Raw genomic sequence first — 22398 nt, 5'->3', positions numbered from 1 at the left:
ATACAGTCATTGTGACTAAGGGAGAAAATGTTGTTGGCACCCACCCCGTCAACCTTGATGAATTACCACCATGCAGTCATGAAGAGGCCGATACCAGAATATTCGTGCATGCCAAGCATGCACCAAAGAAGGTACAAAAGTTCTTATGATCAAAACTAGTGATACAGATGTTCTCACCATAGCACTTAGTGTTCTGCCAATCCTTCAGGAAATAGGCCTACAACAACCGTGGCTTTTGGATAAGGACGGAACATACGTTGGATTCCTATACATGATCTTTATCTCTGAGTTGGACAGGACAAGAGCAAAGGCATCCTGTTTTTTCATGCATTCACCGGTTGTGATGTTGTCTTGGCCTTCCGTAGTAAAGTTAAGAAGAGTGCTTGGCAAACGTGAGACATACATGATGAGGCTTCCTATGTTGTTTTTTTCAAACTCAGCCGGTATCCTCCAAAATTCAATGATGATGATTGCAAGATACTTGAGAAGTTTGTAATCTTAATGTATGATAGATCAAGTACTGCTGAGAGTGTTGATGATGCAAGATTGGACTTGTTTGCAAGGAAACAAAGGTCGTACGAAGCCATTCCACCAACTAAAGGAGCCCTACTGCAGCATGTGAAGCAGCCTGCTTACCAGTCAGGTTGCATATGGAGATGGATCAAGAGTACTGATACGTCGAAAGTTGTCTGGAGCGAACTTCCATCCATCGCACAGAGTTGTAGGCAAATAACTAATTGTGGATGTAAGGTAGAAGTCAGCGACAATGTAAATTCTACCACTTTAATTTCCCCTGCACAGCATTATGTAGTTGCAAGTGCGTGGATTAAGAGCAAATAGTTAGCGTGGATTGGTAAGCTCAGATAAAGTTTATGGCAACAAAGGAGACTTAACTACAGTGTGTAACGTAATTCTCTGTCACTTTTCCTTGTTTATTCATAAATATTTTGCTACAGAGAAAGTATTACATTGATATATTTTAGTGTTGTGAAAAACATACTGAAAAACCTTTTATGTATCACGTTGTAACAAACTCGATTCGGTATAAAATACACCACAAATGGTTAATTTAAATTTGTAAATTTTTGTGACATAGTAACACGCATTGGAGGTATGAGAAATGGCCACTATATTGGTAAAAAATAAACAATTTAAATGTGAGTTTTAGTTTTGAGTAAAACTTTGATACGAAAAACCTTTAAATTTATACAGTTAGTGAAATTCTGTAGTATGATAAGCATTTTCTTATGGTTTAAATATTCGTCATCTTGGATAAATGGCATCCATTTTGATTATGAATGTCTACAATTGTGAACTTGACCATAGCAATACTAAAACACAACATTTGGAACAAACATCTTTGAAATCCGTCCACTGGATGCAATTCTAGAGCCTATTATGTGTTTTTCTATGCCGAAAATATCCGCCATCTTGAAAATATAGCGGACATTTTGGAGATAAATTTCCACAATTATTCGTTTGTACTATGTACTACTAAAAACACTGTATTTGGTAAGATGGTATTTGAAATCAATTCAACGTATTAATTCTTTTCTGCGATAAATATTTCTCTAGGCTTGAAATATCCGCCATATTGAAAAATGGCCGCCATTTTGAAATTTGAAGTGGCTAACGTTATTTTTTAATTGAGTAACTCTGAAATAACACCTCTACCAATTTTGGTGCTTGTTTCCACTTTTGAACGATTATTACGCTATCTGCCCCCCTAATTATCGTAAACAAATAGTGGCAGAGACAGAAGGAAATTACACTTTCAGAAAGAGACGAAGAGAACACGGAGAACCACGAAGAACCACGATCATCCCTCCACAGGTTTTCCCTCCAAAGGATCACTATAAAAGAGGGCATTGGAACCAAGAAGTTATCAGTGCCTTGTACTGGTCATCCTCCTACAATACCTGCTCTCGAGGCTTCTAATGGGCTACGGAGAATTAACCTACAATACTTACTCCTAAGACCGCTAGGTGTCACGGAGTCACCAGTTCTGTTTGAGGCCGCTTTGGCCTAGGACATCTTCCTATCTACCCGAGGCAACATTATATGCTGAGGGGATTTTATTGAGACTTTGTGTGATAATTATATAAGACATTTTTATAATAAAGAGGTGAAGGGCTAAACTCACGTGTACAATAGTGTGTACTGTTATCTTGCTAGTCTCATAATGAAAAGCTTAATTAGAGAAAACTTCAGAACAAATTTCATCTTAATACGCGGCGTGGTTATCGTATAGGTTTGCAAAGACATGAATTGAATAGCTTCATCGAACAACGTTGCAAGCGACAATTTGTGTCACATTAAGATTTTAACAGAACAACATGTAGGTTGATGATGATCTTGAAGTTTTGCTGGCGTCTACAATTAACCCAATGTTCTCGGGATTGCTGCCAAAGTGAATGCTGCTGTTCTGAGCTTTCGTTACCATACAGCGTAACATCTTCAGAGCTATGGATTGGAGTATGCTGGTCGTACAATTTATATTGTAGTCTTAAGGAATTGCTGTGTTTCTATTGGTTGTTGTTATTGGCCAATAGCGTGCTATGATGTTGCCAATGGAAACTGTTCTCTGATTGGCTGTTAGTTCTTTTCGTACTGAGAAACTGAAGCCAGATAACCTTCGTCTCTGTTGATGGAGAGCTGTGTGTACGAATGAATAGAGCTTCATATATTTTCCTGTCCCAGAACTGTTTGCTTTTCTTTATAACTTCAGTTTGGTCCCACATAGCCGTATGATTGTATTATATGCAGTGTTCGGCTATTGCAGAGTTTTCCGGTTGTTTAAGTCTAGTGTGTTACAGAGATGGAGTGGATCGGTGGGTCAGTGGGTCAGTGGGTCGTGGGTCAACGGCATGTGACCCAATGTGACCCACCACCCACCGTGACCCACCGCGATCCACCACCCACCATGACCCACTGTGACCCACCACCCACCGTGACCCATTGTGACCCACCACCCACCATGAACCACTGCGACCCACCACCCACCATGACCCACTGCGACCCACCGACTCAGTATGATCTACCGACCCTCTCTGCTCACTCCATTGTAGACAGTATCTTCTGAAGACTGGTAAATTTGTCTTCATTTTACTTCCAAGATCTTCATTTTCCTTACTTTTCCACTTGTTTCTGTCTACTTAACTGAGGTGAGTATATCTTACCAAGTGATAAAAGAACTTCAGGCGCTTTTGGATATTGATATTTTTAATTGTGATAATAACAATAAGACTTATACTACTACTTGGCTTTCGAGATCTGTGAGTTTTTAGGGGAGCTAACTACTCGAAAAAATACATTTTTGAATCACTGTAATATACATATTATTATATAAAAAATTGAATGTAAATATGTGTGCCTGATCATCACGGCCGAATTGCAAAGTCAAATGAAATTACTTTTGGTATGTAGTTAGGCCTTAATCCAAATTGGGATACTGTATTGCTTTCATTATAATAGCTACATATCCTAAGGAGAGTGAGGATCCGAATTTTTGCGGGAAAAGAAATTAGTATCTCGCAAGTCGTTATACTTACTGAGCTGAAATTCAGTGTATTAACTCTTTATTGAAAATAAACAGAAACCGCCTTATTCAGAATCGTTTTGACAAATGATTAGCGTCATGCTAAACGCCCGACTTCTGCAGGAAGCATATGTAAGTCGAACGCTTTAGTATGGCACTAATCACATGTCAGAAGAACTCTGCATATGGTCCAACGTGTCTTAGCATATTTTTAAATTCTCCTTTATGGAGGGTTGCATTTTCTATATATGGAAAATTGGTAGTGAGTTGGTTTGTAAAAATGATCGAAAACGATCGATGTTATTTAAGAAAAAGAAATCAGAAACAAAAAATTACAGTGCTTGGCTTCATATATCCATTGCTTTCAACTATAATAATTGCTGAAGCTTATGTTTATTATATGGAGCGCTTACAGCACAGGGCAATCAACCCAAAAACTTGTGACTAAAATAGGCATAAAATTTGTACTGTAAGCCTAATTACACGGAAATTTTAAGTTTGGATTGTACGCATATTTATATTGAAAATTTTACACTTTTTTCCCTTTACGTTGGTCTACTTACCTTGATTTGGAACTTTCAAATTTCATCCTTTTTTCCACTGAAAAGTATTGATAATTCAACAAAGAAATAATTATACTATAATAATTTAATTGAAATTCATCGTAATTTGGCACATGGCAAACAGCAGTGTAGTAAATGAAGGGGAAGAAGGAGAGAAATTCCCATTCACCTCTAAACACTTTCCAGGAACCACGTTCTCTTTCGCTTTCCAGGCGGGAGAGAGAACTTCGTAATGGCATAAAACCTTCATGTGTAATTACAAAAATTAAATTTATAAACAAATAAGAAATCTTCAGTTTATCAGGTTTTAATTGATAATTTATTCACAAGATTCCCTATCGAAGGCGTGGTAGATGAAGTTTCTGTTCTCCATGAGTCGACATTGCCAACTGACATGGTCGATATGGAAAAGATGTTGTATGGTGATAGAGAGATGATACTTCTTGCTGAGTATTACAAAACTGACCAAGAAAAATCGTTATCAGACTTCAGTCTAACAAGCAGATTGTCGATGAGGAGTTGCAGAAATCGGGTAGAAGTATTATCAATTTCCACGACAGAGTGCGAACGGGGACTTCCCCTTATGAATTTACAGATGACTGATATTAGAAATAAACTAAGTGCTCAAATATTGTCTAACTTGTTGTTCATCAATGTTAATGGCCCACCGCTAGACAAGCTCAAAGTAGACGAGCTATTTATTTCTTGGCTAAAGGATGGACATCATTCCGCTGCGGATGATTTACCACGAAAAAGTTACGAACAGGAAATAAAGCCGATTTCAGGTTTGTTTTAAAGTGGAAAATTACGAGCTATAGAAAATGTATAGGCCTACTTGTATTACTAATGGCTTATTTGTGCTATTCAACTTTGTACCTATTTTTTAGTAAGTCTCCTCTTTGCTTTAGGTAAACTACTTTGAATAAATATTCATAATAATTGCAATTATGCATATTTGTAACTTAAATTAACGTGGTGTTTTAGTGATTAGACAAATTACAATTATGAGCATACTTTATGGAGATGCTCTTACAGACAGTACCCGAGCACCTTTATACGCTATGGAAAACTGATTTTTCAAGTCTTTTGGAGAAAAATACTGTAAACTGTGAAATCATAACCTTTTCCATATTATACAGAAGTATTTCTCTGCGAATAGAAGTTTCTTTTGGAATGCGTTAAGAAATTAACACTCGCAAGAATACTCTCTTACTACAAGTATATTTTAGGCACACACTAATTTCCCCCACCTCGAACTGTTTCAATTTCCTCACTGACAAACACTTTACCATTTTATATCATAAAGATCAGATCCACCGTTATTCTGACAGAGCGGTGCTTGGGCGATTGACTAGAAATTCAAACTCCGATTAGTGACAATTTCACAGTCATGTTTTATTACAAGTGTAAACTCTTTAGTCAGTACAAAAGAGGCCGTGAATCGTGTTCACAGTTGATGACAATGGACTTTGGTGAGTCAGAATACGTCACAGGGGATGAGAGTGGTTCATGGTGGGTGGTGGGTCATGGTGGGTCACGGTGGGTGGTGGGTCATGGTGGGTCACGGTGGGTGGTGGGTCACAGTGGGTCACCGTGGGTGGTGGGTCGTGGTGGGTCACGGTGGGTGGTGGGTCAGAGTGGGTCGCGGTGGGTGGTGGGTCAGAGTGGGTCACGGTGGGTGGTGGGTCAGTGGGTCGTGGGTCAAGTTTTCATTGACCCACGCCAGCTCTGGTGTGTTACCGCTGTCTGAAGATGTTACCGCTGTATGGTAACGAAAGCTCAGCACAACAGCATTCACTGTGACAGCAATCCCGAGAACACTGGATTAACATCTACGTTATTTGATTTTTCCATAATATTGAGGTTAGCAACACTTAGCAGCCAGTGGAATGAGCGAGAAATCGTTAGTCTCTTTCAGAACAACGTTGCAACCGACGTGATGTCAGCTGCGGATAGTGTTATTATGTTGCCTGGTGACCAAAATCGTTTAAATAATGGTAAAAAGAAGAAAATTAATGTTAGTGAGTAGAAAGATAAATGCCATAAACGTGTAAGAGATGCTGGAAATCCATATACATCTAAAGGAAAGCGGCCTGTACCATCTGAAGAGGCAAATACCATCTGAAGAGGCAAATAAAACAACATTGCAAATGACGTACATTAAGTTTTTTAACTTTAGCTGCTTATCGTTCATGTTCGACCAAAAACATAAAACACTTCGTGGAAGAACATCCTACAGCGTCCTTCAAAGCTAGTCAACGAACACATTGCAAATAATAATAATAATAATAATAATAATAATAATAATAATAATAATAATAATAATAATAATAAGTGAAAAGTCCCGGGAACAAACGACACCCTCCGGTGAAATTTCGCAGTTTCACACTTTTGTATGATGACAAACTTCCAATCAAAGGGGCAAAAAATGACTGATTAGAAATGCGCAAGTACATCCCAAAAGAGTTGGTGGGTGGAATTTTATGAATAAAATAATGAAGAATAATGTTATACAAACACTCAAACGTTTGTTACTTTTTCTAAAATTTTTCATGTCAATGATGTCCAATAGTTCATTGTATTTTTACTAACATCCATGTATTCATAAAAGTCAAACTAACATCCATGTATTTTCAAACTGACATGCATTACTATACCAGCCCCATCCCAGTCAATGTTTAGTATAGCTGCCCCAAAAACAACGTTGCAAGCAACTGCGCTTGCAACGTTATTTCTGGAATAAATGCATTTAAAACCCGAATATCTCCGTTAAATGGCACTGTAATAGTTCCAGTTCTATGTAACATTTGATAAGAAGACATAGTTTGAAACTGAAAAAGTAAATTTAAAGCCTAGACATATTCAACGTATACGTAGTTTTTTCGATTTATGTAAATTTGGATTGTTGGCACTTGCAACGTTGTTCGGCGGAGCCATTCAATTTTTCTCGATTTTCTCAACAGTTACACATGAGGTTTTATGGACATTTCTCATTAAGTATTCTATTTTTATATATATATAGAATAATTCTGGTGTCTATACAGAGTGTCCGCGGTAAAATAAATCACTGTTTAACACGTTGACTGCCATGTGTATGGTATTCCATACACACAGCTCTCCCGTGTATGAATTTCCGTGTACAAACAATATGTTGCACTTTTGGCGCGTTCGATCTATAAGTGTGTATGCAATTACATACATATGGCGTAGAAGTCAAAATCTAATTATCACGCAGCTTATGTGCAAAACCATACACAGAGAAAATTACATATCTATGGAGCTAAAACAAAATATTGTTGGTGGACTGTTGCCCGTGGCGTCCAGGTGATACCGGTCAACAGATATGGTGGCAGTCAAGATGTTAAGCACTGAAATGAAAATACTAGTAGACTGCAAAACGAAAATTGAGGTAAAAGTTTGAAATACTATGAAATCTCAAAAGTGAATTATAACATCATGAAGTTAATCTTCGAAATTTAATTGGGTCCATTTATGTTGTTTCCCACTCTCTGCATTGTGAGCTTTCCGGACTCGTTAGTTACGCCCCTGAATTACAAAGTGAGATGCCCCCCAGCAATTTCGATATTAATATTTATTTCAGTTTCTTACGATTACTGTATACAATTACAGACTCGTCAGTAATCTAAATTTGTGTAACCTCTTTATAACGAACAACTTTCATTTATATGGTCCAATAATCATGTCCCATCGATGTCCATTATTCAGGAGTTTCACTATATATATATATATGTAACACACTTACTACTAGTTTCGCTATCTTCCTTATCCATCACCATTTCATGAATTGAGGCGTTCGGATCACTTGGAAGTTCTTGAATGCCTTCTGGGAGGTTATCAACAGGACTAATCACCTCAATATCACTGTCATAAATTCTACTTTCATCCAAAATGTCCTACAAAAGAAATGTATATTGACAACGTTAATTTGTAATTAATTGTAAATGTACTGTAAATACAATTCCGAGCAACAAATTAGAAAGATGGACGTACTTTATGTAGTACAACACATCATACATCTGTACACTTTTAGCGCTTTAGTCACTTGGTGTTGGTATAACTGGATAAGAACGTTTCCATCCAAACCAGAGGCCGGCATTTCCCAATCTCACTCCCGTACTCATCTTCTGGTATTTATACATGAGCATGCTCACATTAAAAGTTTTTCTTAAGTATGCTTTCGATTACATTTACCATAAATTTTCCATTTCTCGTCAAGTCAGCAATCTTTCGATTGGTTTAACACACTTTTCCGTATCCTGCGTCAAACCTTCCATTTCCATGTAGTTCTCCCTCCTTACGTTTGGTTTCATCCATAAATTCCTTCACTGAAAATAAATTTCTTTCTGTTTGGTGAAGAGTGTTGGTCTTTTACTAACGTGAACAAAATGATTTAGTCAATTTTCCAACATATAATTTGATTTTGAAAAAAAAAATCTGTCATCAAGAGCGTAAAGGAATGGAAGACTGATTATTATTCGTCATACTTCGTTTACACTCGATAGCCATCTGATAAAAATATTTGAGTATTGCAAAACATTCAATTTAAAGTCAGATACTTTAGCACACAAAAGTGCTTTCCAGTCTTTTTGAATCAATTTATTAACATATGAAATGACGATTTCCGTTGTTGACAAACTTGCATTAAACAGTTTTCACCATGGTGACCAGTCACATGATTCGTATCGAATTGAAATGAAGTACGTTGTCTATTAGCGACATTTCCATCATAAATCTATTATTCGTTCCAAGTTAGCTGATAGTCAATCAAAACAAATTCCCTTAACCTCATTTCTTTTTGTTTTCATTGCAAGATACCAAAGCAAATTGCTGATATTGTCATAGAGAGAAACTTTTTTCTATTTTTTAAGATAGACGATTCTACCAAATATAAATTTCCATCCCTTCCCTCTTTGTTTTAAAGCGTTTTTCACAATCCTTTGCACCCTTTAAAAACAAACCGCGTAACTTGATGTTGTATCATTGCGCGCACGACTATTTGCTGATTGGTGGAGGAAATTGTTTCGTCTGTTTCCCGAAATATATCTGCTGCAACACGTGCATGTATTTCTGCTACTGCGATGTGCATTACTCGTCTCACTCTCACACCATTGCCGTGATATAGGGCAAAATACCCAATACTAAATAATCCCCCCTTCTTTAAGAACAATTGAACATTGTTATTTTTCTCCAAACTATAATTATAGATGAAATTACAATGAGTTATGTCAAATTATCAACTGAACGATAAAGAGATGGCACTGGTATGTAACAGCAAGCATATTTATCATGGGACATTATTTCTTTTTCATCTATTACCTAAATCATTACGCATATCCATAAGAAACAGATGGTGCTTTTCGCCCTTAAGTTCAATTTATTGATGTGCTTTCTCACATTGTATAGCATGCGAATGTACTAATAGTAACTTCAGTACTACAAAGTAAATAAATATTCTATGAGAACATGAAAATTAGCTATTATAGATCTTAATTTTCTTCAAGTGGATTGAACAACGTTGATATCGTTTGATAAAGTATTTGCTTTTCTTCTGCATTTACAGGTTTGCCTTGTTTATGTTTAACAGAATAGCTCGGAACAGCAGGTAACCTGCTGGTTTCCTTGGGCGACATCTTTAAATTGTGGCGCGCACTTCGTATGTTTTGTCATTTGTTGTAACAGTTTTCTCTTACAAATTCGATTTTGGTTCAAGATTTCGATCCTATATAGATACATACTTTGAGTCGGATCCTAAATGTTCTTACTGTGCCTTAGCAATGCATTAATTACCATAATACATTGCATTTGTTGTGTACTATTTGCTCATGGAAGAATAAACTGTTATTAGTCTCATTTTCAATGTTGCTAACTCATAGTTATTTTTCAGTTTTTCACAAAGAATGGTTGTCAAACTGTTGTGTCATTTCATGAAAATGGGCTAAGAAAATGAAAAAGAGAATTCAAGTGTACCCGCTGTTCTTATTGAAGATAATAAGTTCCTTATAGTACTTCAGATCTTTATTTGACCTTTCATTAGAGATGAGGAAATAGTCAATTAAAAAAAGAAAGAGAGAGTGAGGGGGATAGAGAGAAGTTAAAGAGGATAAAACCTGTTTTAGTGATTCATTACGAAGTAATATGAGGCTATTTTTTTAGTTATAATTTGTATATCGCCTTTTTAAAATACGATCAGAATAAATGACCATTTAAAAGATGCAAAAACTGAATATTCGGTGCCAGAAATGAAATAATGTACAAAGGAATCTTCAACATTTAAGAATTTTATAATATTGGATAGGAATGTTAATAACTTTTGAAACTTATTTTTCTCTGGAGGAGGTACTGTATGCATGTTAAATAATGTGTCTTTATTCCTATGTAGAATCTTAAAAGTTTCTTGGAATTTGTTGAATAAGATGTCGATTGAGTCTTCATATTCTCATGACTGATATTAGTTTATGGCGTAACTTTTCTGTTAGATATCAAATGAAAGGATAAGTCACGAGGATTAAAAGTATATTTTATAGGTATTTTATTACATATACATAACAAAGGAAATAAAATAATAAATTCTCTATTCAATAAATAAGTAAACTCAGTAGTTTTCAAGTTCTTGCAGAATTAACAATTGCTTGCAATTGCCAAACACTCGCTCGCCTGTAATGGAAACGAGTAGTAGAAAAATGATCGATCTGGGCCAACATTGGCCATACTAGAACAACTCAGGAGCCCCTGAGAAAATGACCACCGTGCACCGTGAGCCCACGGTCTTTTACGAACTAAAATTTAGGGGTGAATTTAATCCCTTTTATGAGCACTTTTAAGGGGGTGTATTCGTTCTCTTTTATGACCACTTTTAAAGGGTGAACTCGTTCCCTTTTACGAGCCCCCCTGGGAATTGACCACCATACAACGTGAGCCCATGGTCTTTTACGACCTCCATTTTAGGGGTGAACTCGTTCTCTTTTACGACCTCCTCCATTTTAAGGGGGTGTACTCGTTCCCTTTTATGAGCATATTTTTCAACCCTTATTTTAACATAGCAGATAACACATAGAAGAGCAGATAACACATAAGACTACGTAACACACAGAAGATCAGATAACAGATAAGAATATGAAACATAGAAGGGGTGTATTCGTTTCCAACCCCTATTTCAACATGACAGAGACTACGAAACATGGCGGACATAGCACAGGGGGTGTATTCATTTTCTCCACCCCTAATTGAACATAGCAGAAATTACACTGAGAGTACGTAACACACAAGGGTGTATTCATTCTCTGTTATGAGCATATTTTCCAACCCCTATGTTAATTACGAACAGATAGAAGAGCACATAAAACTACGTAACATACTCGTTCCCTTTACCAACCCCTATTTTAACATAGCAGATAGCACAGCTAATAAAAGAGCATGGCTTATTTTTCAACCCTTATTTTAACATAGCAGGCCTCCATTTTAAGGGTGAACTCGTTCTCTTTTATGAGCATATTTTCCAACCCCTATTTCAACATGACAGAGATGGCGGACATAGCACAGGGGGTGTATTCATTTTCTCCACCCTTAATTGAACATAGCAGAAATTACACTGAGAGTACGTAACACACAAAAACCTCCATTTTAAGGGTGAACTCGTTCTCTTTTATGAGCATATTTTTCAACCCATATTTTAACATAACAGAAATGACATAAGAATACGTAACATAGCAGGGTGAACTCGTTCCCTTTTATGAGCACTGTTTAGGGGTGAACTCGTTCTCTTTTATGAGCACTTTTCCAACCCAACACAGAACAGAGCATGGCTTATTTTCCAAACATAAGACTACGGAGAGAGGGTGTACTCGTTCTCATTTTTCAACCCTTATTTGAACATAACAGATAATACATTCGAACCCTATATAAAAGATTCTTTTAAGGAGTGAACTTGTTTTAACCTATATTTGAACATAGCAGAGATGATTATTTAAAGATTGTAGAGGAATGCGAAACTTCCGTGTTTTGTTATCAGTTACATAATAACTTCCGCCATATGTAGATAATTCTCATTACGTCATTCATCCGGATTTTAAAAAACATTGACCTAGTTTTCTCTTTAACAGACAATAACTTGTCATTCAACGATAGGAATCCCTGAACGTAATGTAATCAATCACAAAGGTATAAAAAAAGAAGGGAATCCCCGAGGATGACTCATACTATTGCGCAATATTACGCAATGCGGTCAGACAGGTATAAAAGACTGACCGACATGTTTTTTTGTAATCACTTCCTGTGTGCCGTCTGAAGCGTAAAGTTCAGATATTTTTGTGTGTGTGTGGTTTATTATTAGTGTGGTTTTGTTTTCTTTTGTAAGTAAGACATTTTATAATAATAATAATAATAATATATTATAAAAGCTCAGTTCAGAATTATTATAGTAACTTTGAGGAGTTAGTTTTTAAAAAATGGCAACAAAAAAGGTTAAATCAAATACTATCAATTCTGATACTCTATTTAATAATAATTTTAAAAAAAATTATTTTAAAATGTGATACTGATTTAAATGAGGATAGTGGATGTTTTTTAAAGAATAAAAGAAAAGACTGTTTAGATATATTAAAACAGGAACAAGATAATTCAGCATTTAGAGTAAATTTTTCTTTGGCTACAACTTTTGTAAAACCAGTAGATTTAGAAACATGTCGATTCTTTGTAAATAGTGGTAACGAAATTATTTTACCGAAAAACTATTTAATAAAATTTTAGTTGAACAAGAAAATAGAGCAATTAAGAAATCAGGGTGGTCTTTATGTTCTGAACCAAACCATCACTTAAAAATTAAAATCAGTAAATATGATCCTCTTTCCGCTTCTTCTTTTATAAAATTACCTCAATGGATTTTATCTACAAAATGTGTTTTAAATATTCAAAATAATGATAATAGATGTTTTATGTATAGTATTCTAGCTGTGTTGCATCCCGCAAAAGATAATCCACATCGTGTAAATAATTACATACAATATATTAATACTTTATTACCATTATTTGAAAAAAACAATATACAATTTCCCGTTGAAATAGAACACATAAGCAAATTTGAACATATGTATAATTCTATATTTCCTAAGGAACAAATTTTCGTTAATATATATGGCATTAATTATGATCATGAAACTATTTTCCCGTTACGTATAAGCGAAAACACATGTGTAGCTAAACGTATAGATTTACTGTATTGTGAAGAAAATTGCAACACTCATTATTGTCTTATAAAAAATCTTAATGCGTTATTGAAGAGTCATAAAGAGAAAACTTATGTAAAATTGCCTCAATGGATTTTATCCAAAAAGAATTGTGTTTTAAATATTCAAAATAACGATAATAGAAGTTTTATGTATAGTATTCTAGCTGCGTTGCATCCCGCAAAAGAACATCCATATCGTGTGAATAATTATATACAATATATTAATACTTTATTACCATTATTTGAAAAAACCAATATACAATTTCCCGTTGAAATAGAACACATAAGCAAATTTGAACATATGTATAATTCTGTATTTCCTAAGGAACAAATTTCCGTTAATATATATGGCATTAATTATGATCATGAAACTATTTTCCCGTTACGTATAAGCGAAAACACAGCTGTAGGTAAACATATTGATTTATTATATTTAAACTCTCATTATTGTTTAATTAAAAATTTAAATGGTTTAGTTAGACATCAGTTAGGTAGTCATCAAACATTTATTTGTAGACGATGTTTAATATCTTTTTATAACAAATCAAAATTAGATGAACATGACAAATTATGTAAAGAACACACTCCAACCAAAATTAACATGCCGAAACAAGAAGTTTTAAAATTTCGAAAATTGAAATTGTTATTACAGAATGATGTGATAATAATTGCAGATATGGAAAGTTTATTAAAACCTATAAATAAACAAAGTGGATCTCATACAATACAAATTCACCAACATATACCATGCAGTTTTGGTTATATTGTATGTTGGAGTAACAACTATATGAAATCAGATTTAGTTATTTATCGGGGAGAAAATGTATCGATGAAGTTTATGTCTGCTATGGAGAATGAATTAAGAAAAATCATAAACATATTAGATCAACAAAAACCATTAATACCATTAAATAGTTCTCAGTTACAGGAGTTTAACCTATCCACTGAATGCTAGGTTTGCGATAGTAAATATACGAGTAACAATAGAAAAGTTAAACATCATAACCATTTAACTGGTCAATTTATTGCCACGGTGTGCAACAATTGTAATTTACAAATTAAACGTCAAAGTAATTTTATCCCTGTCTTCTTCCATAATTTGTCTGGGTATGATGCACATTTATTTGTGAAAGAATTAGGTTGCACCCCTGGAAATATTTCGGTAATTGCTGAAAGCACTGAGAAATACATAACATTCTCTAAGCACTTTAATTTTAATGGTAGACCTATCGAGTTACGTTTTGTAGACTTATTTAAATTCCTGCCGTATAGTCTCGAAAATTTGGTGTCAAAATTAAAACCTGAGCAATTTGTCTATACAAAGCAATATTTTTCTGATGAAAAGTTTCCTTTAATTCTCCGTAAGGGAATTTATTTTTATGAATACATAACAAATTTAGATACATTTAAAGAAACTGAATTTCCTGGAAGAGAGGCGTTTAGTAGCAAATTGAATGGAACACAAATTTCCGAGACTGATTATCAATATGCAAAACTGATTTGGCGTGTGTTTAAATGTGAAAATTTAGGGGACTACCACGATCTATATTTAAAATGTGATGTACTTCTCACAGCAGATGTTGGAGAATTTTAGAAAGACATGTTTAAATGCTTTTTGTATTGATCCGATTAATTGTTTTACTGCACCTGGGTTGGCATGGCAAGCCATGTTATATAGAACAAAAATTGAACTTGAACTTTTATCAGATATCAATATGTATATGTTTGTAGAAAAATCGATTCGCGGAGGTATTACTCAAGCTGTGTTAAGGTATGCCAAAGCTAATAATCCTTACGTACATGATTTTGATGCGGAAAAAGAAAAATCTTATTTACTGTATATTGACATGAACAATCTGTACGGACTATCAATGATTGACTATTTACCATATGGTGGTTTTCGGTGGGACGATAAAATTGACAATTGGCAAGACAAACATAAAATTATCAATTGGCCCACGGATAGTGAATGGGGATTTTTTCTAGAAGTGGACTTAGAGTATCCAAATTATTTACACGAATACCATTCTGATTTTCCGTGTGCTCCAACTAATGAAGTTCCACCGAATGGTAAATATTCAAAATTACTATTGACACTTAAATCGAAATCGAATTATATCTTGCATTATAGAGTATTACAATTTTATCTAAAACAAGGTTTAATATTGGTAAAAGTACATAAAATATTATGGTTTCGTCAATCTAAATGGCTTGCATCTTATATTCAAGAAAATACTCAACGCCGTGCACATGCTACAATTGAATTTGAAAAAGATTTCTATAAGTTATTAAATAATTCTGTATACGGAAAGACAATGGAGAATGTACGAAAACGAATTGATATAAAATTAATTAACAATGAAAAAGAGTGTAAAAAATTAGTAGCGCAAAATCAGTTTCAAAATTGGGTAAAATTGGATGATAATTTGGCATTGTTTCATATGGTAAAAAAATCGGTAACCCTTAATAAACCAATTTACGTAGGAGCAACAGTTTTAGAATTATCAAAATTAGCTATATATAACTTTCATTATAATATAATGAAACCGCGATATGGAGATAAAATTAGAATTGCATATATGGATACTGACTCTTTTATTTACCATATTAAAACTAACAATATTTATAACGATATAAAAGATATGATTGAGTATTTTGACACCTCAAATTATCCTGAAAATAATTCTTTATATAGCACAAAAAATAAACACGTTTTGGATAAAATGAAAGACGAATTAGGTGGTTCCCATAATTGAGTATGTAGGCCTACGAGCCAAAACTTATGCAATTCGCACTAAATCGGATAAAAAAATAAAAAAATGTAAAGGGATTAAGAAAAATATAGTTAAAGAACAAATTACGTTTGACGATTATAAATTATGTATATTTAAAAACGAAACGATCCATAAAACACAATTTGAAATTAAAAGTAAATACCATAATTTAACAACAAATCAGGTAACAAAATTAGCGTTAGATCCGTATGATGACAAAAGAAAAATTTTGAATTGTAATATACACACTGTTCCTTGGGGGTATTATAATAATAAAAATGTAAAATGTACGATTTGTATATTGTAAATACGATATAATTTTTTTTGGATATATTAGTATTAAAAAAATATGTCACAATCAGTTCGAGAACAAATAGTTGCAGAATTACATAAAAGTGCAAGACGAAACTATCCTCGAATACCCGTTATAACGAAAGGGATTCATGATTTATGGCAAGCTGATTTAGTTGAAATGAATAGTGGAAAATTGAAAGGTCTAGCAAAAATTAATCGAAATTTCAAATATTTATTAACTGTGATAGATACATTCTCTAAATATGCTTGGGCTATTCCTGTGAAAAATAAAACTGGGAAAGAAATTACACAAGCATTTATAACAGTACTGAGAAAAGCAAACAAAAGCCCTAAATTTTTACAAACTGACAGGGGTCGAGAATTTTATAACTCAGAGTTTCAGAAGGCGATGAACCAAAATAACATTAAACATTATTCCACGTACAGTGATGTGAAAGCAAGTATTATTGAAAGATTTAATAGATCATTACGTAATTTAATGTGGAGAAAATTTACACTGCAGGGAAATTATAAATGGATTGGCATTCTGCGGGAATTACTACATAATTATAATAATACTATTCATTCCACTATTAAAATGAAACCTATCGACGCTATTAAAAAAGAAAATGAAAAACATCTATTGACAAACATCTATTGCAAAAAGTTTTCTGTGATAAAAAGAAAAAGTAAATTTAAGATAGGTGAATATGTAAGAATTAGCAAACTTAAGCGTCCTGGTTTTGATAGAGGTTTTACACGCAATTGGAGTACAGAAATTTTTCGAATTGCTAAAGTTTTCTTCACTAATCCTCCGACATATCACTTAGTAGACTCAAATAATAAACCTATTGAAGGAAGATTTTACGGACACGAATTACAATTAACGAAATTTCCAAACACATATTTAATTGAAAAAGTGTTGCGAAAGAAAAATAATAAGGCCTATGTGAAATGGTTAGGTCTGCCAAAAAGTTAAAATTCTTGGATTGATTTAAAACATACTATATTGTAAAAAAAGAGAAGTCAAGAATTTATAGGTGAAGCATGTCGTCACAAGTATTTTAAATTCTAGCAATATATCTGTAATAGAGATGGAATGGAAAATTCCTTTTACATGTATGGTAGCAGGTCCTACAGGTTGTGGAAAATCATATTTTGTTAAAACATTTCTTGACCATTATAGCAAGTTATTTAAAAATATTGTATGGTGTTATGGTGAATGGCAACCGTTGTATGATACTCTTTCAAACTGTACGTTTAAAGAAGGTTTACCTCAAAATAATGAATTTCAAGCACACGAAGGTCCACATCTTGTCATTATAGATGATTTAATGCGTGAGTGTGACCATCGGATTGTAGATATATTTACTAAGGGTAGCCATCATAGAAATATAAGTGTAATATTTATCACACAGAATATTTTCCATCAACAAAAAGGAATGCGGGATATTTCGTTAAATTGTCATTATATTGTTTGTTTTAAAAATCCTAGAGACCAAGCTCAAATTAATTATCTCGCACGACAATTGTATCCAGGTAATACAAAATTTATTCAAGAAGCATATCAAGATGCAACTCGAATTGCACATGGTTATTTACTCTTTGATTTAAAACAAAATACTCCTGATGAGCAGCGAGTTAGAACAAATATCTTTCCAACAGATTCTTTTAATTATGTTTATGTACCTGTAAAAAAATAATAATTGTAATATGGTTTATATTCTAACAACTATTTATGCTTTAATAGCCGTAAAAAATGATTAGTAAGGAAAATGCACATTTGTTAAAACTTTTAGCAAAGTCAAAACCGAAAGCACGTAAGGCAATTTTACAAAATGCAGATCCTGATTTAATTCGCTCTATTTGTGAATGTTCCTATAACGTATTACAGGGAAATGTTCCATTAAATAAAACAGAGATAAATAAGCTAAAAAAATATAAAAAGGAACTGAGATATTTGGTGAAAAAAGGTCCGTCATTAAAACAAAAGAAAAAACGAATTATTATACAAAAAGGTGGTTTTCTTACTGCTTTGCTTGCACCTATTATTGGAGGTATACTATCTAGTTTAATTAAATAATTATGCAAAACGCACAAAAACTTATTTTAATCGCACCAGAAAAATTACATCATTATCAAACGATATCTAATCTTGATGATGAAATGAAAGAAATTTTAAATAATAAAAGTTTAAATGCAGAAGAAAAATGGACAAAATATAGAGAAGTCTTACAAAAATATTTAAATATAATTCAAAAACCGGCAGCAGTTACAACAACAGCAACAACTACTACTACTACTACTACGGAGGAAGAAGAACAAGAGGACGAGGAGGAGGAGGAGGAGGAGGAGGATGAAATAATATCTACTCTCCCTGAAATTTGTAAACGTAAAGCAAGACCTTTATTACGTAAATTGAAACAAAATCCAAATATTCAATAGGACGATAATGGAAATGTGAATATTAATAATAAATTAATTCCAGGTGCAAATATAGTGGATTTGATATCCGATTTTGTTAGATGTCGTAAGAAAAATATTTCAGTTGCCGGCTGGAAACCCTTTGCTACATTATTAGCAAAAGCCAATATACCCTTAGAGTACATTGGTAATCCTCAACGAATAGATTATATTAGAAAACTAACAGAAGACGAAGAGGACGAAAAGGATGGTCCTCCACCCCGTAAACGCAAATGGTGTACTTATAAGCAATAATAATAATATTCTATTGTAATCTATTGATATTTTTAAGTATATAGAAAGAAAGAAAGAAAGATGAATGAGCCATACCTTAATTATTACATACATCAAGCAGGAGGTAATTATAACGTGTATAGAGGTACAGCATATCAAGAAGGTTATGGCATTGGTAGTTTTCTAGGAGGTTTATTTCGTAATGTATTTCCTTTATTAAAATAAGGTGCAAAAACTGTTGGTAAAGAATTGATACGTACAGGAATTAATGTAGCAGGAGATGTACTAGATAATAATAGACCTATTGAAGAGTCTTTGCATGATCGATGGCAAGAAGCTAAAACAAATTTAAAAAATAAAGCTCAAAATAAATTAAATCAAGTGTTGGAAGGATCTGGAAGAAGAAAAAGAAAGAAAGTTCATTTTAGTGGTGCTGGTGGTGGTGTGAAACGGATAAAAAGATCCAAAGATATTTTTGATTGACTATGGAGCAAAGTGATAGTTTTTATCTCACACTTCCTAGCAATAGTTCTATGGAATATTTTCCTCAAAATACTTTTGCTTGTTATACTACTAAATTATATCAACCTATTGTACTGGAGAAGGGAGTGTAGGAAACAGCTGTTGTTGAAGTGCATTATACAAGTTCATTTCAGAATGTTTCCAAATATACAAATAATATTTATTATCGTCTCATTACTACAAAAAACTGGAACATAACTCAAATCTTACCAGGCCACTATTATCATGTTGATGATATTCTATCTCAAATTAATCATAAAAGTGATATATTAAATTTACAATTAAAAGTCAAAGCATCAGTGAAACGAATTGAGGTTAATAGAGTAATAAAAGATCAAGAGAAGCATATAGAAGTACGCCTATCTCCTGAACTAGCCCGAATACTAGGCTTTGATCATATTCAACAAGAAGATATTGCAGTTGTGCATCATGCTCGTTATCCACCTGATTTACAAAAAGCGCTACCTACACTTATGTATATTTACAGTGATATTGTAGAACCACAAATGGTGGGTGACACCGTAGCTCCATTGTTACGTATTATAAATACAAATATTACAGAGCATGGTATTAATAATGTACATATTTTTGATAATCCTCATTATGTCACTGTGCAACGTAAACAATTTGATTCAATTATTATTGATTTAAGAGATAGTACAGGTAATCCACTTCCTTTCCAGTATGGCAGTGTATGTGTAAAATTACATTTTCGTAGACGTAATATGGTATTGTAAATTTTACCATGTGTGAATATTAATAGTAAGAAAAGAGAAAAAATGCAGTGTGAGTGTATGAAATCAGAATTAGATTTATTTGCAGGTTTACCCACTCAAACCAGTATTATAGGTAATAAAATAGTTCCATATAAGCCTGCGGCTTCAATAGCTGATAATGCACCAATAGAATTTGTAGTCCCCGGTCATGGGGATGACTATATTGACTTACCGCACACAATGTTATATGTTAAAGGTAAAATTACTAAATCAGATGGTTCTAATTTAACTTCTGCCGATAAGAAAATCGACCCTGTAAATGATTTTCTCAATGCAATGTTCAGTGAAGTGCAATTATATTTAAATAATCAAATTATTTCCTACTCTTCACATACATATTCATATCGATCGTATATTGAAAAACTACTAAACTATAATGCTGAAGCTAAAACAACGCATCTTCAAACATCAATGTGGTTTAAAGATACTGCAGGGCATATGGACAGTGTGGCCGATGCTAATGTAGGATTTAAACAACGTTTTCTTCTCACTGCTTTAAGTCAGTCATTTGAATTATTGGGTTATATTCATGCTGATATTTTCAATCAGGAGAAATTTTTACTGAATGGTGTACAATTGCGTATTAAACTAATTCCAGCTAAACCTACATTTTGTCTAATGGGTGACGCAGATGCTGATGGAAAAGTTGTAATTACAGATGCAACATTGCTTGTGAAAAAGGTTGATGTATCACCAGCAGTTAAAATAGCACAAAATAAAGTATTACAAAATCCTAAATTTAGAATAAAATATCCTATAACAAAAGTGCAGGTGAAGACAGAAACTCTGCCACAAGGAATTATGGATAGTATACTTCCAGATCTGTTTTCAGACATAGTGCCTAAACGTATTATTATTGGTTTTGTTATTAAATACTAATGCTGCTTTCAATGGTACTTATCAAACAAATCCATTCAATTTTCAACATTTTAGTATGTCATTTTTTACATTGTATGTTGACCTCTGGTGCTTGGGGTACCGGGTTCGATCCCAGCCCCCGCCAAGTGAACTTTGTGGTGGACAAACACCGTGTGCGTGGGTTTTCTCGGGGTTCTCCCGTTTCCTCCCACTTTCTTCATTCCACCATTTCACTCATCTCTCATCATCACCGTCTCCTTTAGCCTAACCGGCATAACCGTGGGACGTAAAACTCAAAGATTTCATTTCATTTCATTGTATGTTGATGGAAATCCAATGCCCTTTACAGCCAGATTTTGATAATAAGCTATATGTACAAGCATATTCCACGTTATTTACAGGTTCAGGTATTTATTATTCTAATCAAGGTAATAATATTTCACTCGCTGAATATCCTAATGGTTATACTCTACTGGTGTTTGATTTAACTCCTGATTCAAGCGCAAGTGCTGCATTTCATACTAGTCCGCAACGGCAAGGAAGTGTACGTTTAGAGGTTCATTTTAAAGAAGCACTGCCATCTCCTGTAACAACAATTATTTATGGTGAATTCTCTTCAGAATTAGAAATTGATTTCCAGAGAAAAATATATATTAATTAAAGAAAAAAAAATGTTAAATACAATTGAGCTTTATGAAGCATTACAACAAAATTTGCCTAAAGATCATTTTATTGGTGTGTATGCTGCTGATGAGTTACCTTTGTTTATTCATACATTTCCAGCCGCCATAATTATAAATACTGATTCTAGTGATAAGCCTGGTGAACATTGGGTTGCTGTTTATATATCTAATATGTGTGTGGGAGAGTATTTCGATAGCTATGGTATACCTCCCTATATACAACATCATATAAGGTTTTTAAAACGAAACTGTCTGTATTATACATGGAATAATAGACGTATTCAAGGTGATTTATCTCAATTTTGTGGACATTACTGTTTCCTATATTTAGCATGTCGTGCATCTGGTTATTCGTTGCACGATTTTTTAAACAAATTCTCACTCACTACTATTGATGCTAATGATATTATGCTTTATTCATTTATGAGAGTATGATGATGTTATTTTTT

The 22398-nt window shown here is 33.7% G+C and overlaps 1 protein-coding gene across 1 annotated transcript in view; it reads right to left on the bottom strand.

Moving 5' to 3' along the window:
* Positions 1–936: 936 nt before the first annotated feature.
* The window catches only part of LOC145672600 (uncharacterized), an 84227-nt gene continuing 62765 nt past the window's right edge, over positions 937–22398 (bottom strand). Inside the window, exons 3-4 of the mRNA XM_081741760.1 lie at positions 7865–8015; positions 937–950 (exon numbers count right to left, since the gene is read on the bottom strand). Coding sequence (XP_081597886.1) covers positions 937–950; positions 7865–8015 — 165 coding nt within the window. The remainder of the gene's footprint in view (positions 951–7864; positions 8016–22398) is intronic.

The sequence above is a fragment of the Thermobia domestica genome, chromosome 16, assembly GCF_964235325.1.
Source record: "Thermobia domestica chromosome 16, izTheDome1.hap1.1, whole genome shotgun sequence".
NCBI classification, from domain to species: Eukaryota; Metazoa; Arthropoda; class Insecta; order Zygentoma; family Lepismatidae; genus Thermobia; species Thermobia domestica.
The sequence above is the reverse complement of the archived record's forward strand: the minus strand, read 5'-3'. Positions and strand labels throughout refer to the sequence as shown.